At 40.8% G+C, this 20,037-nt stretch overlaps 1 protein-coding gene across 2 annotated transcripts in view; it reads right to left on the bottom strand.

The window, feature by feature from the left end:
• bsdc1 (BSD domain containing 1) overlaps positions 1-20,037 on the bottom strand; it is a 73,528-nt gene that overhangs the window by 30,824 nt on the left and 22,667 nt on the right. For both annotated transcript variants that reach the window (XM_087976655.1, XM_043719673.2), the window contains exons 2-8: positions 14,264-14,327; positions 11,454-11,570; positions 9,578-9,745; positions 8,540-8,594; positions 7,139-7,254; positions 1,523-1,591; positions 27-108 (exon numbers count right to left, since the gene is read on the bottom strand). In XM_087976655.1, the coding sequence (XP_087832781.1) occupies positions 27-108; positions 1,523-1,591; positions 7,139-7,254; positions 8,540-8,594; positions 9,578-9,745; positions 11,454-11,570; positions 14,264-14,327 (671 nt within the window). The remainder of the gene's footprint in view (positions 1-26; positions 109-1,522; positions 1,592-7,138; positions 7,255-8,539; positions 8,595-9,577; positions 9,746-11,453; positions 11,571-14,263; positions 14,328-20,037) is intronic.

Raw genomic sequence — 20,037 nt, 5'->3', positions numbered from 1 at the left:
ATTTGCAATTTAATTAAAGGTCCTACCTTCTTCATCTTCCCATTGAAGCTCCTCTGCATGAGAAGTCTGCTCTGCTCTCTGTTTCAGTGCTATTCTCCTGGTCTCTTCCTGTCAGAGGAGATATTCCATTAGCATTTACTCCAACTTGTTCAACCAAATGTTTAATAAAAAAACTTAATTAACTTGTTCTAAATTTTTGACAAACTACAATTAGATACAAAATTTAAAAATCAAACTGATCAAGATTGAATACGTCATATTTTAGCACAAATCCTTTTAAGTATAAACTTTGGATGCTCAGTACCTCAATTCTAACTTAGCCAATTTGATGCAAGTACAGATAAGAAGAAATATCACAATAATTACAGCACAGAAAGAGGCCACCTGGTCCATCATGTCTGCACCAGCCCTCCAATTGAGCAATTCACATGTTGCCTTTACCCCACCTTGTCCCCCAAACCTCTTCCAATTACTTTTTGAATGCTGCAGTTGAACGGGTTCCCAAAACACTGATAGCATATTCCAAACCTTAACCACTCACTGAATGAAAAGCTCATGTCATCTTTGCTTCCTTTATCAATTTAAATCTATGCTGTTTTGTTCTCAATCCTTTCAAAAGTAGAAATTTTGCTTCCTCCAAATTGATTCAATGTCTCCCCTGCCCAGTCATTGTTTACCTCAGACCAAACAAGACAAATGTGTGTAATCTTAGCATCTCATTTGACATTGAATGGAGCTTCTCATTTATACATTTATCAATGCTGTTACTTCTACCACTGCAACACCAACTCCACCTCAGTCCTTCCACCACTGAAATCCCACAAAACATCTCTGTCCAGTGCAGACTTTTGTAATAATTTTGTTATTGGCCTCTTATAAACAGTAAACTATCACAACTATCTGTTCTACATTAATTCACAGTCACTTACTAGCTCATCCTTGCTGAACTAACCCTGCCACCTAACTTGCAGAATATTTATTACAAAATTGCGGGCATTTTAAAATCTTATGACCCTGTTCTGTCAAATCCATCTAGTCTACATCTTCTCTCAAACTCTGCTTACTCTAACCATTGAGAACCTCTATCAATTCCCTATATCTCACTAAATACAACAGCCAAACTGCATTGATATATTCTATTTAATATAGAAAAATGTCCCAACACACCTCAACGGTGTAACCAAAGAATGGAAGCTAAGTCCAAGCAAGTGATCTTGGAGGTGGGGATGAAGAGTAACAAGTACCCAGGTGCAAGTAGTGAATTAACAACATGGAAGAGGAAGAAGTGTAGGATATTAGGGAATAAATTCTGAAGCATAGAACCTTGCCATTAAAAGCACTGCCAACAAGTAGTGGGGTGAAGCAAGAGGAAATGCATAAAAATCTAGGAGTTCACAAAATGGATGTTGGTGCATTCCAGTATAAACGTTTACAATTGATCAGCTGACCTGATAACAGACTAACATACTAAAGAACTAAGATAAACATTTCAAACATTATTGAACTCTCAGTAATGACCCACCTGTTCCAACTGATAAAGTTTATAAAAGTATCGATGCCAAAATTCTGAATGAGATACGGCTGCTGGTACCTGTTTAAGGGAAAAGAAAACTGAACACTATTTCATAACTCAAATATGCAGCTTTTAAATTAAAGTAGCAAAAATGTTAAGAATTGAGGCTCATTGCAATCTTTTTACATGACATCTATGCTGGCAGTTAAAGTGAGGACTGCAGATGCTGGAGATCATAGTCGTGTGTGGGGTGCTGGAAAAGCACAGCAGGTCAGGCAGCATCCGAGGAGCAGAAGAATCGCTGTTTCAGGCAGAAGCCCTTCATCAGGAATGAAATTTGAGTGCCAGGGTGCTGAGAGATAAATGGGAGGAGGGGTTGGAGTGGGGGCAAGGTAGCTGAGGATACAATAGATAGATGAAGGTAAAGAAGAAGGTGATAGGTCGGAGAGGAGGGTGGAGCAGATAGATGGGAAAGGTAATGGACAGGTCAAAAGGGCGGTGTCGAGTTGGAGGCTTGGGACTGGGATAATGTGAGGGGGGAAATGAAGAAACGCTCGAAATCCACATTTATCCCATGTGGATTTGAGTCACAATATTGAGTCACAATTAATTAGAATGGACAGCTTTGAGGTATGTAGGGAAGAGGTGCTGGAAATTCTGGAAAGGGTGAAAATAGATAAGTCCCCTGGGCCTGATGGCATTTATCCTAGGATTCTCTGGGAAGCAAGGGAGGAGATTGCAGAGCCATTGGCCATGATTTTTATGTCCTCGTTGTCTACAGGAATAGTGCCAGTCGACTGGAGGATAGCAAATGTGGTTCCCTTGTTCAAGAAGGGGAGTAGGGATAACCCTAGTAACTATAGGCCGGTGAGTCTCACTTCTGTTGTGGGCAAAGTCTTAGAGAGAATTGTAAGGGACAGGATTTATGAACATCTGGATAGGAATAATGTGATCAAGGATAGTCAGCATGGTTCTGTGAAGGGCAGGTTGTGCCTCACAAACCTTATTGAATTCTTTGAGAAGGTGACTAAGGAGGTAGACGAGGGTAAAGCAGAAGATGTGGTGTATATGGATTTTAGTAAGGCGTTTGATAAGGTTCCCCATGGTTAGGCTACTGCAAAAAATACGGAGATATGGCATTGAGGGTGAGTTGCAGGTTTGGATTAGGAATTGGCTGGCTGGAAGAAGACAGAGGGTAGTAGCTGATGGTAAAGGTTCATCTTGGAGTGCAGTTACTAGTGGTGTTCCGCAAGGATCTGTTTTGGGACCATTGCTGTTTGTCATTTTTATAAATGACCTGGAGGAGGGGCTAGAAGGTTGGGTGAGCAAGTTTGCGGATGATATGAAAGTCGGTGGAGTTGTTGACAGTGAGGAAGGATGTGTCAGGTTACAGCCCGATATAGATAAGTTGCAGAACTGGGCAGAAAGGTGGCAAATGGAGTTCAATGCAGGTAAGTGTGAGGTGATTCACTTTGGTAAGAGTAACAAAAAGACGGGGTACTGGGCTAATGGTCGGATACTTGATAGTGTGGATGAGCAGAGGGATCTTGGTGTCCATGTACACAGATCTCTGAAAGTTGCCACCCAGGCATATGGCGTACTGGCTTTTATTGGTAGAGGAATTGAGTTCCGGAGCCCTGAGGTCATGTTGCAGTTGTATAAGACTCTGGTGCGGCCACATCTGGAGTATTGTGCGCAGTTTTGGTCGCCATACTATAGGAACGATGGGGAGGCACTGGAACGGGTGCAGAGGAGGTTTACCAGGATGTTGCCTGGTATGGTAGGAAGATCATATGAGGAAAGGCTGAGGCACTTGGGCCTGTTTTCATTGGAGAAAAGAAGGTTTAGGGGTGACTTGATAGAGGTGTACAAGATGATTAGGGGTTTAGATAGGGTTGACCATGAGAACCTTTTCCCAAGTATGGAGTCATATGAGGGGGCATAGCTTTAAATTAAGGGGTGGTAGGTATAGGACAGATGTTAGGGGTAGATTCTTTACTCAGCGAGTCGTGAGTTCATGGAATGCCCTGCCAGTAGCAGTGGTGGACTCTCCCTCTTTATGGGCATTGGATAGGCATATGGAGGATAGTGGGCTAGTGTAGGTTAGGTGGGCTTGGATCGGTGCAACATCGAGGGCCAAAGGGCCTATACTGCGCTGTATTTTTCTATGTTCTATGTGGTTGCAGAGGCTCAAGGCGGAATACGAGCTGTTCCTCTTCCAGGCGTTGGGTGGTAAGGGTTTGGCAATGGAAGCAGCCCAGGATCTCCTTAACGGAGTGGGTGGAGGAGTTGAACTGTTCAGCCACAGGGCAGTGGAGTTGGTGGGTGTGAGTGTCCCAGAGATGTTCTCTGAAACAATCCGCTCAGACGCGTGATGTCTCCCTGATGTAGAGGAGACCACATCGGGTGCAACGGATGCAGTTACTTATGTTTGTGAGAGTACAGGTAACTTTCTGAGGGATGTGGAAGGATCCCTTGGGGCCTTGGACGGATATAAGAGGAGTGATGTGGGCGCAGATTTTGCACGTCCTGTGGTGGAAGGGGAAGGTGCAGGGAAGTGGGGTGTGGGATCGTGGAGGATATGACGTGGACCTGACAAGAGAGTCGCAGAGGGAATGGTCACTTCAGAACATTGATAGGGGTAGGGAAGGGAACATATTTCTGGCGGTGGGGTCTATTTGTAGTTGGCAGAAGTGGCAGAGGTTGATGCGATATATGCAGAGGTTGGAGTGGTTGAAGGTGAGGATCAAGCTGCGTGAAGTGGAGGAAATGCACTGGAGGGCATCGTTGACCATGTGGGAAGGGAAATTGCAATCTTGGAAGAAGGGGACCATCTGGGATTACCTAAGGTGGAATTGGTCATCTGGGAACAGATGCGGCAGAGGCAGAGGAATTGGGAATAATGAATGGCATTTTTACAGGAGGTGATGTAGTCCAGGTAGCTGTGGGAGTCAGTGGGCATGTAGTAGATGTCCGTGGTTAGTTGGTCGCTCATGGAGGGGAGGGACGTGTCCGAGATGATCCAGGTGAATTTGAGGTCAGGGTGAAAGGTGTTGGTCAAGTTGGTGAACTGTTCGACCTCCTCGTCATCGATGTAGCTGACGAATAGGTGGGGGCTGGTGCCAGTGTAACTGCGGAAGATGGACTGTTCCACCTACCCGACAGAGACCGGCATAGCTGGGTCCCATGCGGGTGCCCATGGCTACCTATTTGGTTTGGAGGAAGTGGGAGGATTGGAAGGAGAAGTTGTTAAGGGAGAAGACCAGTTCAGCCAGGTGGATGAGGGTATAGGTGGAAGGGTACTGGTTGGGATGAATTGAAAGGAAGATGACTACATTGATCACTGTATCGGCGCTACCAACTTCCCCAACTAGCCCTCAACCTGACTCTCAAATCACCAAAATGTCCCCCTTCTCACCTCACTGTCGTTGAGACTGAACATTTAAACTTATCATGTGAGACTAGTGCTGTAAAAGGGTAGCATGTCTTGTTTTTCCTTGATTGCACTATGATTTGATAAAGTTCTCAGAGAGACATTCATAGTCTCAGAAATATGTCAGGTTCAAAAGACCATGGTAAAAATGTGAAACAGCATCAAGTTAGTCGAGTATTTGAGTGGATCAGCAATCCAATGATGATTGCAACATCTCAGAAGATCCAGGCCACCCTGTCTTCAATATTTCAAATCATGATAAAATATTCAGCACTCCTGATGGTGGTGGTTGGGGTTGTGGTAGTCAGCTGGAGAAGGTGGAGAGATGGATGGAGAACGTACCAGAATATATTGTTCTCTGCCACATTATTTAGTTTATTTTTGATGCATTAATGTTTTTATGATTTGGGACGACTGTTGATCCCCAAAGTGCTGGATGTCTTGAAGTGTATAAAGGTGGATAAATCCCCAGGACTGATCAGGTGTACCCGAGAACTCTGTGGGAAGCTAGAGAGGTGATTGCTGGGCCTCTTGCTGAGATATTTGTATCATCGATTGTCACAGGTGAGGTGCCGGAAGACTGGAGGTTGGCAAACGTGGTGCCAATGTTTAAGAAGGGTGGTAAAGACAAGCCAGGGAACTATAGACCAGTGAGCCTGACCTCGGTGGTGGACAAGTTGTTGGAGGGAATCCTGAGGGGCAGGATGTACACATATTTGGAAAAGCAAGGACTGATTAGGGATAGTCAACATGGCTTTGTGCATGGGAAATCATGTCTCTCAAACTTGATTGAGTTTTTTGAAGAAGTAACAAAGAAGATTGATGAGGGCAGAGCAGATGATGTGATCTATATGGACTTCAGTAAGGCGTTTGACAAGGTTCCCCATGGGAGACTGATTAGCAAGGTTAGCTCTCATGGAATACAGGGAGAACTAGCCATTTGGATACAGAACTGGCTCAAAGGTAGAAGACAGAGGATGGTGGTGGAGGGTTGTTTTTCAGACTGGAGTCCTGTGACCAGTAGAGTGCCACAAGGATCGGTGCTGGGACCTCTACTTTTTGTCATTTACATAAATGATTTAATTGCGAGCATAAAAGGTACAGTCAGTAAGTTTGCAGATGACACCAAAATGGGAGGTGTAGTGGACAGCAAAGAGGGTTAGCTCAGATTACAACAGGATCTGTACCAGATGGGCCAATGGGCTGAGAAGTGACAGATGGAGTTTAATTCAGATAAATGCGAGGTGCTGCATTTTGGGAAAGCAAATCTTAGCAGGACTTATACACTTAATGGTAAGGTCCTAGGGAGCATTGCTGAACAAAGAGACCTTGGAGTGCAGGTGCATAGCTGCTTGAAAGTGGAGTCGCAGTTGGATAGGATAGTGAAGGCGGCGTTTGGTATGCTTTCCTTTATTGGTCAGAGTATTGAGTACAGGGGTTGGGAGGTCATGTTGCGGCTGTACAGGACATTGGTTACGCCACTGTTGAAATATTGCATGCAATTCTGGTCTCCTTCCTATCAGAAACATGTTGTGAAACTTGAAAGGGTTCAGAAAAGATTTACAAGGATGTTGCCAGGTTGGAGGATCTGAGCTACAGGGAGAGGCTGAACAGGCTGGGGCTGTTTTCCCTGGAGCGTCGGAGGCTGAGGGGTGACCTTATAGAGGTTTACAAAATTATGAGGGGCATGGATAGAATAAATAGATAAAGTTTTTTTCCCTGGGGTCGGGGAGTCCAGAACTAGAGGGATTAGGTCTAGGGTGAGAGGGGAAAGATATAAAAGAGACCTAAGGGGTAACTTTTTCACGCAGAGGGTGGTGCATGTATGGAATGAGCTGCCAGAGGACGTGGTGGAGGCTGGTACAATGGCAACATTTAAGAGGCATTTGGATGGGTATATGAATAGGAAGCGTTTGGAGGGATATGGGCCGGGTGCTGACAGGTGGGGCTAGATTGGGTTGGGATCTCTGGTCGGTATGGACGGGTTGGACCAAAGGGTCTATTTCCATGCTGTACATCTCTATGACTAGGACTCTATGAAAGCTCAAATGAACTGAATTCAGCAATATCCAAATACTCAAATGACCTCAATGCAAATCTGGTGTCTCACTTGTTGCAATTGGCTTTGATCTAACAATGTTTTCAGACAGAGCATTCGCAAGTGTAAGTGGAATAGGTGGGACAGTACATACCATTTTTGTGTAAAGAGCACGCACTGCAGGACTATTAACCAATAGGTCCGAGATTTCCCCTTTCTGATTTTCAAGATTAAAATCAGCAACCCACTCTTCGTAGAGCTCCAACGGACCTGAAGAAAAACATGGCCTATTTACAAAAAAAAAAACTCAGACAAGATATCAATTACAAATGGTTCTGCCAAATTAATCTCCATGACACTTTAATAATGATGTTTTGCTGAAGATTCATTTTCAGTGTTAAATTAACTTCAGCTGAAAAACCCCAACAGAAAGACTTCTCTCGAGAATACAAGCAACATCTCAGAAACAGATGTTAATCAGGAAGTTAAGGGAATGGATGTTCTCAGGAAAATTGCAATGACCAGGTAAGTGGCCCTTAGCAAACTATCAGAGCTGTGGGCCCTGATGGATTTCATCCTAGATATGAGAATAGGGACACAACCTGTGATTTTGAGGAGGGAAGAAGTATTCAACAAGTAAACAGACACTTAGTGCAGCATTCAGCTCAACATTCTTACAATCGCATAGAATCAGACTCTCATTTTCGTGAAAAACGAATCAGTTCTTCCTTAGGCCACACCCTATCACTATATCAAATTTTGCTGAAATCCATCCATTAGTTTATGACATACGTTGTTTACAAAAATTAGGAAATGAGTTGAAAATATTACTATTTTCTACTTTCAGTGGCAGACGTAATATTACTTTGTTAAAGGAATAGATAAATTGTGGCCTAATAATGATTGCAATTATTACAAAACATTAAAGTTGGAGGGTATGATTCAAATTTAGGAGAGAAGGTCATTTAGAATTCATTACATTAGAAAGAGCATGGTAAATACGTGGAACTCAAGAGTGTGGTGCTGGAAAAGCAAAACAGATCAGACAGCATTAGAGCAGGAAAATCAATGTTTCGGGCAGAAGCCCTTCATCACTCCCCAAGGCTCCCAGCCTCATTTGTGATGAAGGGCTTTGGCAGAAACCTTGATTTTCCTGCTCTAATGCTGCTGACCTGCTGTGCTTTTCCAGCAACACTCTTCACTCTAATCTCCAGCATCTGCATTACTCACTTTCACCAAATATGTAGAACTGTCTGCCTTGGGAAGCAGATGGTCTAATTAAGAAATCCAATTTGATTCTTGAGAAAAAGGGGAATATCGTAGCATGAACTTTTGGGATTAACCAAATGAACTGCATTGTTTTTATTGCTCTCGTATTTTCCTGCATAACTTATTCCATCCTTTCAATTGAAAGTTTCTCCAAAATTTATTACCCATTAAAAAATCTCAACAGAATTAACACAGAAGGCTCATGTACGAGACCAAAACACACCCCTACATTACTTGTAAATAAAAGATGCACATCAAAAAGGTCAGATTCCATTAAGTTTCTTACCATCTGGCTCATTGCAGTACGTTGCTGGATCAGCCTGTAGACTGTAAAGACGAGCCTGAAAACCAGCACAAGGTTGTTTAGTCAAAGAATTGGCCATAGCAGCATTCTCTAGTTTAAATTTTAAGAAATTTTACCTTGGCATAATTTGTTATTGTTCTCAAAAGAATTAAACTTCCCATATACAACACAGGCAATTTTGAGGAACTACAAAAGGATTTGCTTTTAAGTAGCACTTTTCAAAATGTTTTATATTCAATGAAGTGCTTTTAAAGTGCAGTCACTATTGTAATGTAGGAGATAAAGAAACATTAAGCACAATGACAATTTCTAACCAACTTTTCGCCAATAATTTTCAGTAGCTACTTTACATACATAATATAACTTGAAAAGTCTGAACAGGTATTTTACCAAATGGCCTCAACACCAGGGTTGTTATATGGACATATGATGTACTGTGAACAAACTTTAGGAACAGAAAGTTGCATTTTATAACATGCATTTTTAACATATACACATTCTATTTCTGCTTTATTACAGAAATAAGTCATCTTATTTGGCTCCGCAATGGTGTAGTACTTGAATTTCACTGGGAGCAGGATAAAAATGTAAATATACACTTTAGCTTAACAAGGGAACATACTTCAGCACAGTAGCCTTTGTGAAGTAACTTTAAGTGTCTTAGACAGTCTTGTCAAATTTATTTCTCCAATTTTCAAGCAATGTGATTATGACATTTGTACAACACAAACAACCTGCTTCAACTCTACTTTTCAATGCAAACGAAATCAAACATATCACTATAAATGATAGAAATACTGTAAACCAATACCCTAAAAATTCATAATGCAACAGAATTAGTTTGCAATGAAAATTTCCTTCAAAATTTCAATTGAGATCCAGCCTGTATAAAAATGGCTTTAGAAATAATAATTGAAAACACCCATGTGGTCCACTACACCACCATTCAAAAGTCTTCTAGAAGTGTTGAAATAGGTAGCTTCTTAAAGACCAGAAGTGAGCTTGAAAGTACTCCAATACCTTGGTACTGTCGTAGAGTTCTGTAGTACCAGAAGGTGTTGCGACCAGTGTTATAACATCACAGTCAATAGTTTTGTCTGGAGGAGGAGCAAAAGTGTCCGAGAGGACTCCCAGAATGTTTGATAATCCCTTTTTCACCTGCTGTCCAGCTCCTGTAGAGGTTTCTGCCTGCAAACAAATTTTCAAAAGGAATGCACTTAGCCTTTATAATTTTCTTCAAAGAATACAGAAGAACAATGCACACTCTTACCATTGCACAAGGACATTCCTTCGTCATGTATTTGTTTTTTTTCCCTCCGAGGTTCAGGCCTTTATTGATAATTACAAACCTTCCAAACTACCTGCATACTCAGACTGCAAGACGCTTGCTGCCTTATGGTCACTTTATATCATTGACACTTGGAGCATTACTGTGAATAAAATTCCACTTGGAATTCAAAGTGATACTGAAGCAGCACTCATTGAACTCAAAAGCAAGACGGGAGAAAGAACGCAAAACTAAAATATATTCTATTCTGATTTGTACAGTGTATAACAAATTTAAAAGCTTTATAAGTTATCCCTGGTATTTTTCTACAAGTCATAATTTTCTTTCCATTGCACCACCAGCTACTCAAATATCATTTAACTACAACCCATATAAATGTCTCTTAAATATCTTATGATTAGCATGTCTCACATCAACTACCACAATCATTGTTGATTACAGGACTCTGTGGCAAAGTAAAAACGATATGATTATGAATAGAAAAGACAGATAGATTAAAAAGAATGTCAAAATACAGAAACTTGTGAATTATGCAAGAAAAAAATCTCAACAGGTACCTACAATATTCACTGTTAAACAAAGAACTCTAGTCAACTTGCAACTCCAGTCTCAACTAAAAGTCATATCCTTGATTGCCTTTGATTAGTTTGAGAGCTTTGGTGGCCATCTCTGAAGAAGCATCATGTCACATTGAGGTCGACTGCTCCCTGATGAAGCCACAAAAACCATTTCTGTTGAGATGTTTCAGGCTCATCCATCCCAAATAAGAGCATGATAAATGGCAATGATTAATGCAGGTAGCAGAAAAACAAATTTACCCACATCCCCCCTCCTCGTCTGTACATTCTCTTCACACTGTAACAATCTTCAACTATGAAGCACTAGCAAAACAAAGGAAGATTGGTTTAGAATGTCATCATTATCAAGTGAATTGAACCAGACAACTGAGTGGATCACATACTATAGCATTTAACCATCAATAACCTGTAATCTCTATAACCTGGAGACAATATTTTAGGAATATTAAAGAAATTGCTATGAATTAACAATGAAAATTCAAGAAACACTGTTTGGTGGGAGAGCAAGTAGACAGTGTGTACTTGGCATCTGACAAAAACCTAAAAACTAGTTTATGCTACATTCTTCCTTGCCTACTCCATGATGATCAATTCACCTTCTGTCAATGTTCCAAATAAATGCCCCACATGGAGGAACCTTTTTGAGCAAGATGCACCAGCAGACATCACTCGGGCCAAGGAAGAAACATGGAAAGTCACAATTGGGCTCCGTATGACCATGGTCATGGTCATGGCTAATCAGGTTCAGGGCAAGCCAAGATCCCTGCGTAGCAAACCTCTGTGGCGGGGACTGCCGTACAAATCCCTTATGCATTTGTAGAGACAAAAATAATGCTGCACCTTACCGAGGGGTGAACCTCCACACACCGAGTGGTGAACTAATCACCTTAAACTCAGCATGAGAAGGCCACTCTTCATCAGCTTCTATTTGCATATACCTAATACTGTACATGAGAATGCTGTGTCTATGCTTCTATTATGCTTACAACTGAAGTCAAACGTGTATAGAAACAATCACATATATACTCACACTCAGTCTTTCTTTCACTGCATTTGCGGTGGCTGCAATTGTACATGCTGTATCATGCTGTACCACATGTGAAAACTCTGCAAGGTCCCGTTTCATAAACTCCAGAGCTTCAGTAGACTGTTTTTGGGGACAAGAAAGCATCATGAACAAATATACATCCAGTGAAGCTTTCTTTTCAAAAGATTAAAAGTAGTGTTTTCTTTCAACTCACTTCCAAATTCCTCAGTACCGTCTCTAGAAAAGTAGATAACACATATGCATACAGCATGTATTTATTATCCAAATGATATTCAGAACATCAAAATATGAAAAAAATCAGTTCATGATAATTGGTTGTTTAATTTTGCTATTCTCTCTATATAGAAGCAAATTTCTGCATTCAATTCTAAACTGACAATTAAAATCATTCTCTGGGATGGTTAGCAGGATTTGCAGGGTTTTAAAAATGCAATGTGCTGGTGTAGTAGCATTCCATGCAAACCTAGTTTCGAACCACAGCTGGAAGTAGTTGTTATGTAATTTTCAAGTAAGAGCTGTGCGATCTAAAGCCTAACTTGTGAGACTCATCTGAAGGGTCAGCCAGTTGAGCCAACAGATGTAGCACGTAAGTGTCCTTTAAGCATGAAATCCAATAACAGGTTTGATATGATTCACGTCCAGACAGTCATCTTGTTACAACACTGGGTAAGCCCCTTTGCTAATTTAAATCTGACACAGAGAAGCTCATCTCACACCATAACCTAAGCAAAAGTGAAGACTGCAGATGCTGGAAATCAGAGTCTAGATTAGAGTGGCGCTGGGAAAGCACAGCAGGTCAGGCAGCATCGAGGAGCAGGGAAAAAAAAAAAATCGACGTTTCGGACAAAAGCACTTCATTAGGATTCCTGGAAATGTCAATTTTCCTGCTCCTCGGATGCTGCCTGACCTGCTGTGCTTTTCCAGCATCACACTAATCTAGACTCACACCATCATCTGTTAAATTTCAAAAGGCAAAGAACTATCCCCGATCTCACTATTTAAAGTAAAATTAACAATTTCATTCTTTAAGTCCAACAGAGAATATTAAAATCACAATTATTTACAACTCTCCTTTCTCTTAAACCTATCTTTTATCTTAATATAGACCCACTCTACAATGCTGGTCCAATAAATTCCCTCTTAAATTTACATCAAATTTTCAAACTCAGTTGGCACCTTCAGATATCAAACTTTCTATGCATATTTCTCTAGGTCAGCTTTGGTGTTCTGCTGCACAAATTTCTTAGAGACAGGTACCTTTCAGAGCGCTATTCGTCCAGTCTATACTTAGATTAGATTACTTACAGTGTGGAAACAGGCCCTTCGCCCAATAAGTCCACACCGACCCTCCGAAAAGCAACACACCCAGACCCATTCCCCTACATTTACCCCTTCATCTAACACTACAGGCAATTTAGCATGGCCAATTCACCTAACCTGCACATTTTTGAACTGCGGGAGGAAACCGGAGCACCCAGAGGAAATCCAGTGTTACGGGGAGAATGTGCAAATTCCACACAGACAGTTGCCTAAGGCAGGAATTGAACCCGGGTCTCTGGCGCTGTGAGGCAACAGTACTAACCACTGTGCCGCCCTACTTGATGAACTTGGCAGATCTCCCCCTAATTGTCCAAAATGTACGATTTTATACCCAAAACATCGGATCATTTTATTGGTTTGATGTCATCCCAAACAGTAAAATTCGAATTCAATTAGATTTTAGTATCTGGGACATAATTGAAACTGATTGGCCAAATTTGATTTTTTGTACCATGGCAATACAGCACCAGCTATTTGCGTAATCCAAATGTTACATTTTTAAATTGTTCAGCACACCCTGTGATTTCAGTCCTTGTCAGCTTCCACTCTCTCAAAGGTACAGTACATACCTACACCTTCATAATACCTCCCACCTTAAGGAAAAAAATGAACTATTATAAATAAAACATTGAATGGATATCAATCTCCTCTATACTTTATCAGTTAAATCCACGAGAACACATCAGCGATTACATTCTTATGACCTGCAACATGTACGATCTGTAAATTAAAAGTCGGTATCATAAGACTCCAACAAAATAGTCTTATTCCTGTCTTTAAAGCGTTCAAGAAGGTAAGAGGATTGTGATCAGTGTACACAACTGTCTCCAACATATTGTTTGTGACATAAACATTAAAATGTTGCAAGGCCAGTACCAAACTCAATAGTTATTTTTCAATCGTGGAGTATTTCCTCTGGTGGATGTTGTGTTTCTTCAAAAAGTAGCCAACCGGCAGTTCATCCCAGCATCAACTTCCTGTAGCAGTACAGCTCCAATTCCTATGTCACAAGCATTGATGGCAGCTTTGAAGGGTTATGATATGGGGTAAACTGCTCTGCTAATTTAAATTTCAAGAAGCAAAGAACTATCGCCGATCTCACTATTTAAACTAACCTTCAAAACAATCTTGGCTGGGTAGAATGACTGCAGTAGGTGCACTCCCCTGCTACATACCCACTGGCCAAAGTCTACAAATGTTCTCTCTTCAGGTATTTATTCAATTTTTTTCAGAAAACCACAACTGAATCTACTTCCAAACTGCCACCAACAACAAATTCAATGAAAAGTCAAAGATAAATACAATCTTTAGAAGTGCTCTCTAATGAGATTGGAGAGAGAAATATAACTTACAATGTAAAATGCTTACAAGTCAACATACTGCCTTTTACTGCTATGGTAATGTAGCACATGATAAGATGAAAATCCTAAAACCAAGGTGCACAAATTAAGACAAAGGTACAGTGTTCTTACCTTTTCTTTTACTGACTGGAAACCTTCTTGTATCCAGCTCCCCCACCAACTCCCAGCAGATTCCCTGCAGATAAATAAATACTCCTTTAAACTCAAATGTTTATCCCAAACAAAAATTCAACCATCTAGTTTTTTATTTAATCACATACAATTTTGCCGTTTTGATGTTTAGGTGAACAGTTCAGTTGAAATTTAGCAAGTTCAGGATTACTAACAAATTATACCTGTACTCCAGCATAGTCACTTGCAACTAGGACGCTCATTCTTAAAACTAACTAGACACAGGAGCAGGAGTAGGCTATTCAACCCAATGAGTCTGCTCCACCATTTAGAGAGATCATGGCTGATCTGATAATCCTCAGCTCCACTTTCTGACCCAGTTTCAACAGCAAGAGGGTAAAGGCTTCCACAGATTCACTAACCCCAGAAGAAATTCCATTTTAATAGTCTTAATGCGAGATTATTCTCAGATTATGACTTCTGATCCTAGACTCTCCTAAGGGGGAAACAACCTTTCCACATCTATCCTGCCAGTTCCCCCAAGAATATCTTATGTTCCAATAAGGTCACATGTCATTCTTTTAAGCACCAGTGAGTATAGGCCCAAACTGCTCAATCTCTCCTCATAAGACAGTCCTCCATTCTAGATGTCAGTCTCGTAAACCTTTTCTGGACTGCCTCCATTTCCGTAGATAAGGGGCCCAAAACCGTTCGCAGTATTTCTGCTGTGGTCTGACTAATACCTTGTATAGTTTCAGAAAAACCTCCCTGTTGTTATACAGGTCATTCTCTTATAATGTGTGTTTCATCAACTCAATTTGGCTGTAACACAATTGGTGAATTGTAGAACTTTTGTTTTTAAAACGCAAACTCCAATCAGCTATTATGTGATTCCATCCTTGGTTACCTTAAGTCCACTCGGTGTTTATTTCAGGTCAAGCAAAAGTAGTCAGGTGACAAGGCAATTTTTTTCTAACCTTATTGCTGATGTTTGAGGATGACTTGAGAAATTATTACAAAAGAAAAAGATTTGGATTTCAAGATTCTCCTTATCCTGGAGGATGCACCAAGCCATCCTCCCACCATTGGTGAGCTTTTGGAAAACATCAAAATGGTATGTCTACCTCCGAACACAACCTCTTTCATTCAATTCATAGACCAGGGTGCAATTGCAGCTTTTAAAGCTTATTATTTAAGGCGCACATTCAGGAAGATGTTTGCAACTGAGAGAGATAATGACGACAGCAGTCTTCACTTTTGGAAGAGCTTTAACATTAAGAATGCGATTGATATCATTGGGGAGGCCTGGAGTGATGTCTGTAGGGAGTGCTTGCATGCAGTTTGGTGGCAGCTTCTCTCGGATTTTCTTCGTGATTTTAAATGCGTTGAACCGTCCAGCAATCAAAGAACATTGCAAAGCTATGGATTTGAAGAAATGGAGACTGACATACAACTTATTGCTGCTTGGGGGTGGAATTGAAGCTCTTCTATCCTGGGGGAAGTTGAGAACTCTTAGAAAACTGTGACTACAATGCAGAACGCAGCAGAGTAGCAGTTCATGGTATAAAGTCTTATCTGGTACCCTATGAACAGCTTCTTCATGAAAGAAGAGAGATAGCAAAGTAGTAAAAAATAGATGCTTTTTTTAAGTCAACCCCCAAGAAACGTCTGAGGACAATGAACCACAGCCACCCATTTCTGGACTAAATATTTTCTTTTGTTGCAATCCTGCACCCAAAAGTAATGACCATCTTGATGATCCTTGAGCCCCTGTCTTAATACAATTCTGTAACATAGCAAACTCAAACTCTTTAAAAAGTATTACATTTTAATGAAAAAACAATAAATTTATGATTTTAACATTTAGACAGTACTATCATTTGTGTTAGGCTAACTACTATTTTTGTTTCGATTTTTACTAATATTTTTGGTGGTTCGCCTCTAGCCCATTTTTCTCCCCATAGGCTGTTATTTCTATTATACGATTTTCTATAACATGAAGTCACACGAAAACACAGCTACCGTGTTATAGTATAGACTGTCGCCATTCCCTTTGAAAAAAGGAATAATACTCCACTTGCCTTCTCTATTACCTGAATCTGGATGCTAGCTTTAGTAATTTATGCACGAGGACTCCCAAATCCTTCTGTTCTTCAACTTTCTGCAGTCTTTTTCCATTTAATTAATATTCAGCTCCTCAGTTCTTCCTGCCAAAGTGCATAACCTCACAGCTTTCCACATTATTTTTCACCTACCAAGTTTTTGCACACTTTATTTGTCCATATCCCTTTACAGGCTGTGGCCATCCTCAGCACTTGCCTCCCACCTATTTGTGTCATCCACACACTTGGCTATAATATATTCACTTTCCTCATCCAAATTGTTAATACACATTGTAAACAATTGTGGTTCTAGCATCAATAGCTGTGGCATTCTACTAGTTACAGGTTGCTATCCTGAAAATGTCCCCCTTACTCCAACTCTGTCCTCTGACCAAGCTAATACATGACCTCTAACACTATGAGCTCTTATTAAGTAGTTCAATGTGTGGGTACCTTATCAAAAACCTTCTGAAAATTCTGATATCGTACATCCACTAAATCCACACATTTATCAGGACTATCAAGGGAAGATAAACTAAAATGTTTCCAAAATACCTTAAAAAAATACAAGGTACAGAAATGAAACAATACATCTAAAAGCAAGACATATCTTGGACAAAGGGAGAATTTGGATTAGGTCAAAAGGTTATTAAAGTTCAAAGAAGATTACCACACTTGGAAGCAGGTCAATCCAATCAATTATGCATGTCAGTGCAGAGAGACAGTTTTGACAAAACACTCATTTGGGAACCTTGAAAAGATATGAACAAATGACTGCCATACTCTTATCAAAATAGCCTTTTAAAAGCATGATTGGATTTAGAGATTTAGCTGAAACATAATTGAGATTTATTTTAAAATATAATACCCATATTTTCAAAATTAATTGGCATAAAAGAACAGCACATTGCTTTTCTTTTTACAAAAAGTTTCCACTCATGACGGCTCAAAAGCTCTAATCATAGATTCCTCATAAAAAGTTTAAGCGTATCTTGATTTAAAGCTTTTTTTTGCTCTAGTCACTGGAATTTAGCTACAGATTTTTCCTGCATGGTTTGTGAAGTTCGGTAGTGCCAGGAATGACAATGAACACAGTAGCCCAGTCCCCATTCCTCAATTTCAAAAGCAACTCAAATATTCAGATAAAGTAAAATGCCTTTAAAAGTTAAATAATAATTGATAGCCAGAAATTAAGATCAACAAATTTGTATTTTCACATGGGGCTTCAAAAGCTTCATCTTGATTTGGTTGTAGTAAAGGAGCACACTCGCACTAAAGGCAAGTTTGACATGCAGTACCACAACACAATAGCAAATTTAAAACCAGTTTAGAAAGTCAATATTTCAGACAGTGATCAGAATATAAAAGCAAGCATGATAAATGGTGAGAACACCTATTGCATGAACGTTGTCAATGTATTTAGGGTTAGTCTTTAGAGTTCAGCATCACATCAAAATCACTTCCTCCACGGTGGCACAGTGGTTAGCACTGCTGCCTCACAGCGCCAGAGACCTGGGTTCAATTCCCGACTCAGGCGACTGACTGTGTGGAGTTTGCACGTTCTCCCCGTGTCTGTGTGGGTTTCTTCCGGGTGCTCCGGTTTCCTCCCACAGTCCAAAGATGTGCAGGTCAGGTGAATTGGCCATGCTAAATTGCCCGTAGTGTTAGGTAAAAGGGGTAAATGTAGGGGAATGGGTGGGTTGCGCTTCGGGGGGTCGGTGTGGACTTGTTGGGCCGAAGGGCCTGTTTCCACACTGTAAGTAATCTAATCTAATAAGCTCCAGTAAGTGTGATAAGAGGACAAAGGTCCTGTTGCACATCTATCCAATTTTTACAAGTTTTGCAGCAGAATATTCCAGACTTATCTGTAGACTCATACAGCAAGGAAGCAGACGCTTCGGTCCAACCAGTCCATGCCGAACATAAACCCAAACTAAACTAGTTCATCCAAACCTCTCCTAAATTACAAATTATCTATATTTACAATCAATATTAACTCAACCATTATCTCAAAGTAATAGTCAAAACATTTGTTAAAACTATTACTGCTAAACTCCCTAAATACAACATAGAACACAGAATGTTACAGTACAGGCCCTCGATGTTGCGTGACCTGTGAACTTAATCTGATGCCCATCTAATCTACACTATGCCATTATCATCCATATCTGTGTCCAATACCCATTTAAATGCCCTTAAAGTCGGTGAGTCTACTACTGTTGCAGGTAGGCCATTCCACGCTCCTACTACTCTGAGTAAAGAAACTACCCCTGATATCTGTCCGAAATCTATCACCCCTCAATTTAAAGCTATGGCCCCTCATGTTATCCTTCACCATCCAAAGAAAAAGGCTCTTGCTATCGACCCTATCTAACCCTCTGATTATCTTAGAAGTCTCGATTAAGTCACCTCTCAACCTTTTCTCCAACGAAAACAACCGCAGTTCCCTCAGCCTTTCTGCATTAGATTTTCCCTCCATACCAGGCAACAACCTAATAAATCTCCTCTGAACCCCTTCCAAAGCTTCCACATCCTTCCTATAAAGCGATGACCATAACTGTACGCAATGCTCCACGTGTGGCCTTACCAGAGTCTTGGACAGCTGAAGCATGACCTCATGGTTCTGAAACTCAACCCCTCTACCAATTAACTCCAACACACCATATGGCCTTTTAACAACCCTATCAAGCTGGGTGGCAACTTTCAACTTACCATTAGCCTTGTACTCTGCATTCCGGTTATTTCTTCTGAAGTGAACCACCTCACACTTTTCCACATTAAAAACTATTTGTCACTTCTCAGCCCAGTTCTGCATCTTATCTATGTCCTCTGTAACCCACAACATCTTCAGCACTATCCACAACTCTGCCTAGCTTAGCGTCATTTGCAAATTTACTAACCCATCCTTCTACACCCACCTCCAGATCATTTATAAAAATTACAAACAGCAGTAGCCCCAAAACAGATCCTTGCGACACACCACAGGATGAACATTTCCTATCAACCATCACCCTCTGTCTTCTTTCAGCTAGCCAATTTCTGATCCCGAAGCTCTGCATTTTGTGCAATAGCCTACTTTGGGGAACCTTATCAAACGCCTTACTGAAATCCATATACACCACATCAACCAGTTTACCTTCATCCAGCTGTTTGGTCACCTTCTCGAAGAACTGAATAAGGTTTGTGAGGCACGACCCACCCTTCACAAAACCGTGTTGACCATCCCTAACCAAATTATTCCATTCCAGATGATTATAAATCCTATCTCGTATAACCTTTTCCAATGCCTTACCCACAACTAAAGTAAGGCTGAAACTTTATTGCTGGAACAGCACAGCAGGTCAGGCAGCATCCAGGGAACAGGAGATTCGACGTTTCGGGCACAGGCCCTTCTTCAGGAATGAGGCTCACCAGCCTATAACTCTCAGGGTTGTCCCGACTCTCCTTCTTAAACAAGGGAACATTTACTATCCTCAAGTCTTCTGGCACTACTCCTGTCGACAACAATGACATTAAGATCAAAGCCAAAGGCTCTGCAATCTCCTCCCTAGCTTCCCAGAGAATCAGAGGATAACCCCCATCCAGCCCAGGGGTCTTATCTATTTTCAGATCTTCCACAATTGCATAAACCTCCTCCTTGTCAACCGTAATCCCATCTAATCTAGTAGCCTG

The sequence above is a fragment of the Chiloscyllium plagiosum genome, unplaced genomic scaffold (assembly GCF_037043375.1).
Source record: "Chiloscyllium plagiosum isolate Xiang-an unplaced genomic scaffold, Cpla_swu_hap1 HiC_scaffold_30, whole genome shotgun sequence".
Taxonomy (NCBI): domain Eukaryota; kingdom Metazoa; phylum Chordata; class Chondrichthyes; order Orectolobiformes; family Hemiscylliidae; genus Chiloscyllium; species Chiloscyllium plagiosum.
Note: the sequence above shows the minus strand (reverse complement) of the source record. Positions and strands in the feature narration are given on the sequence as shown.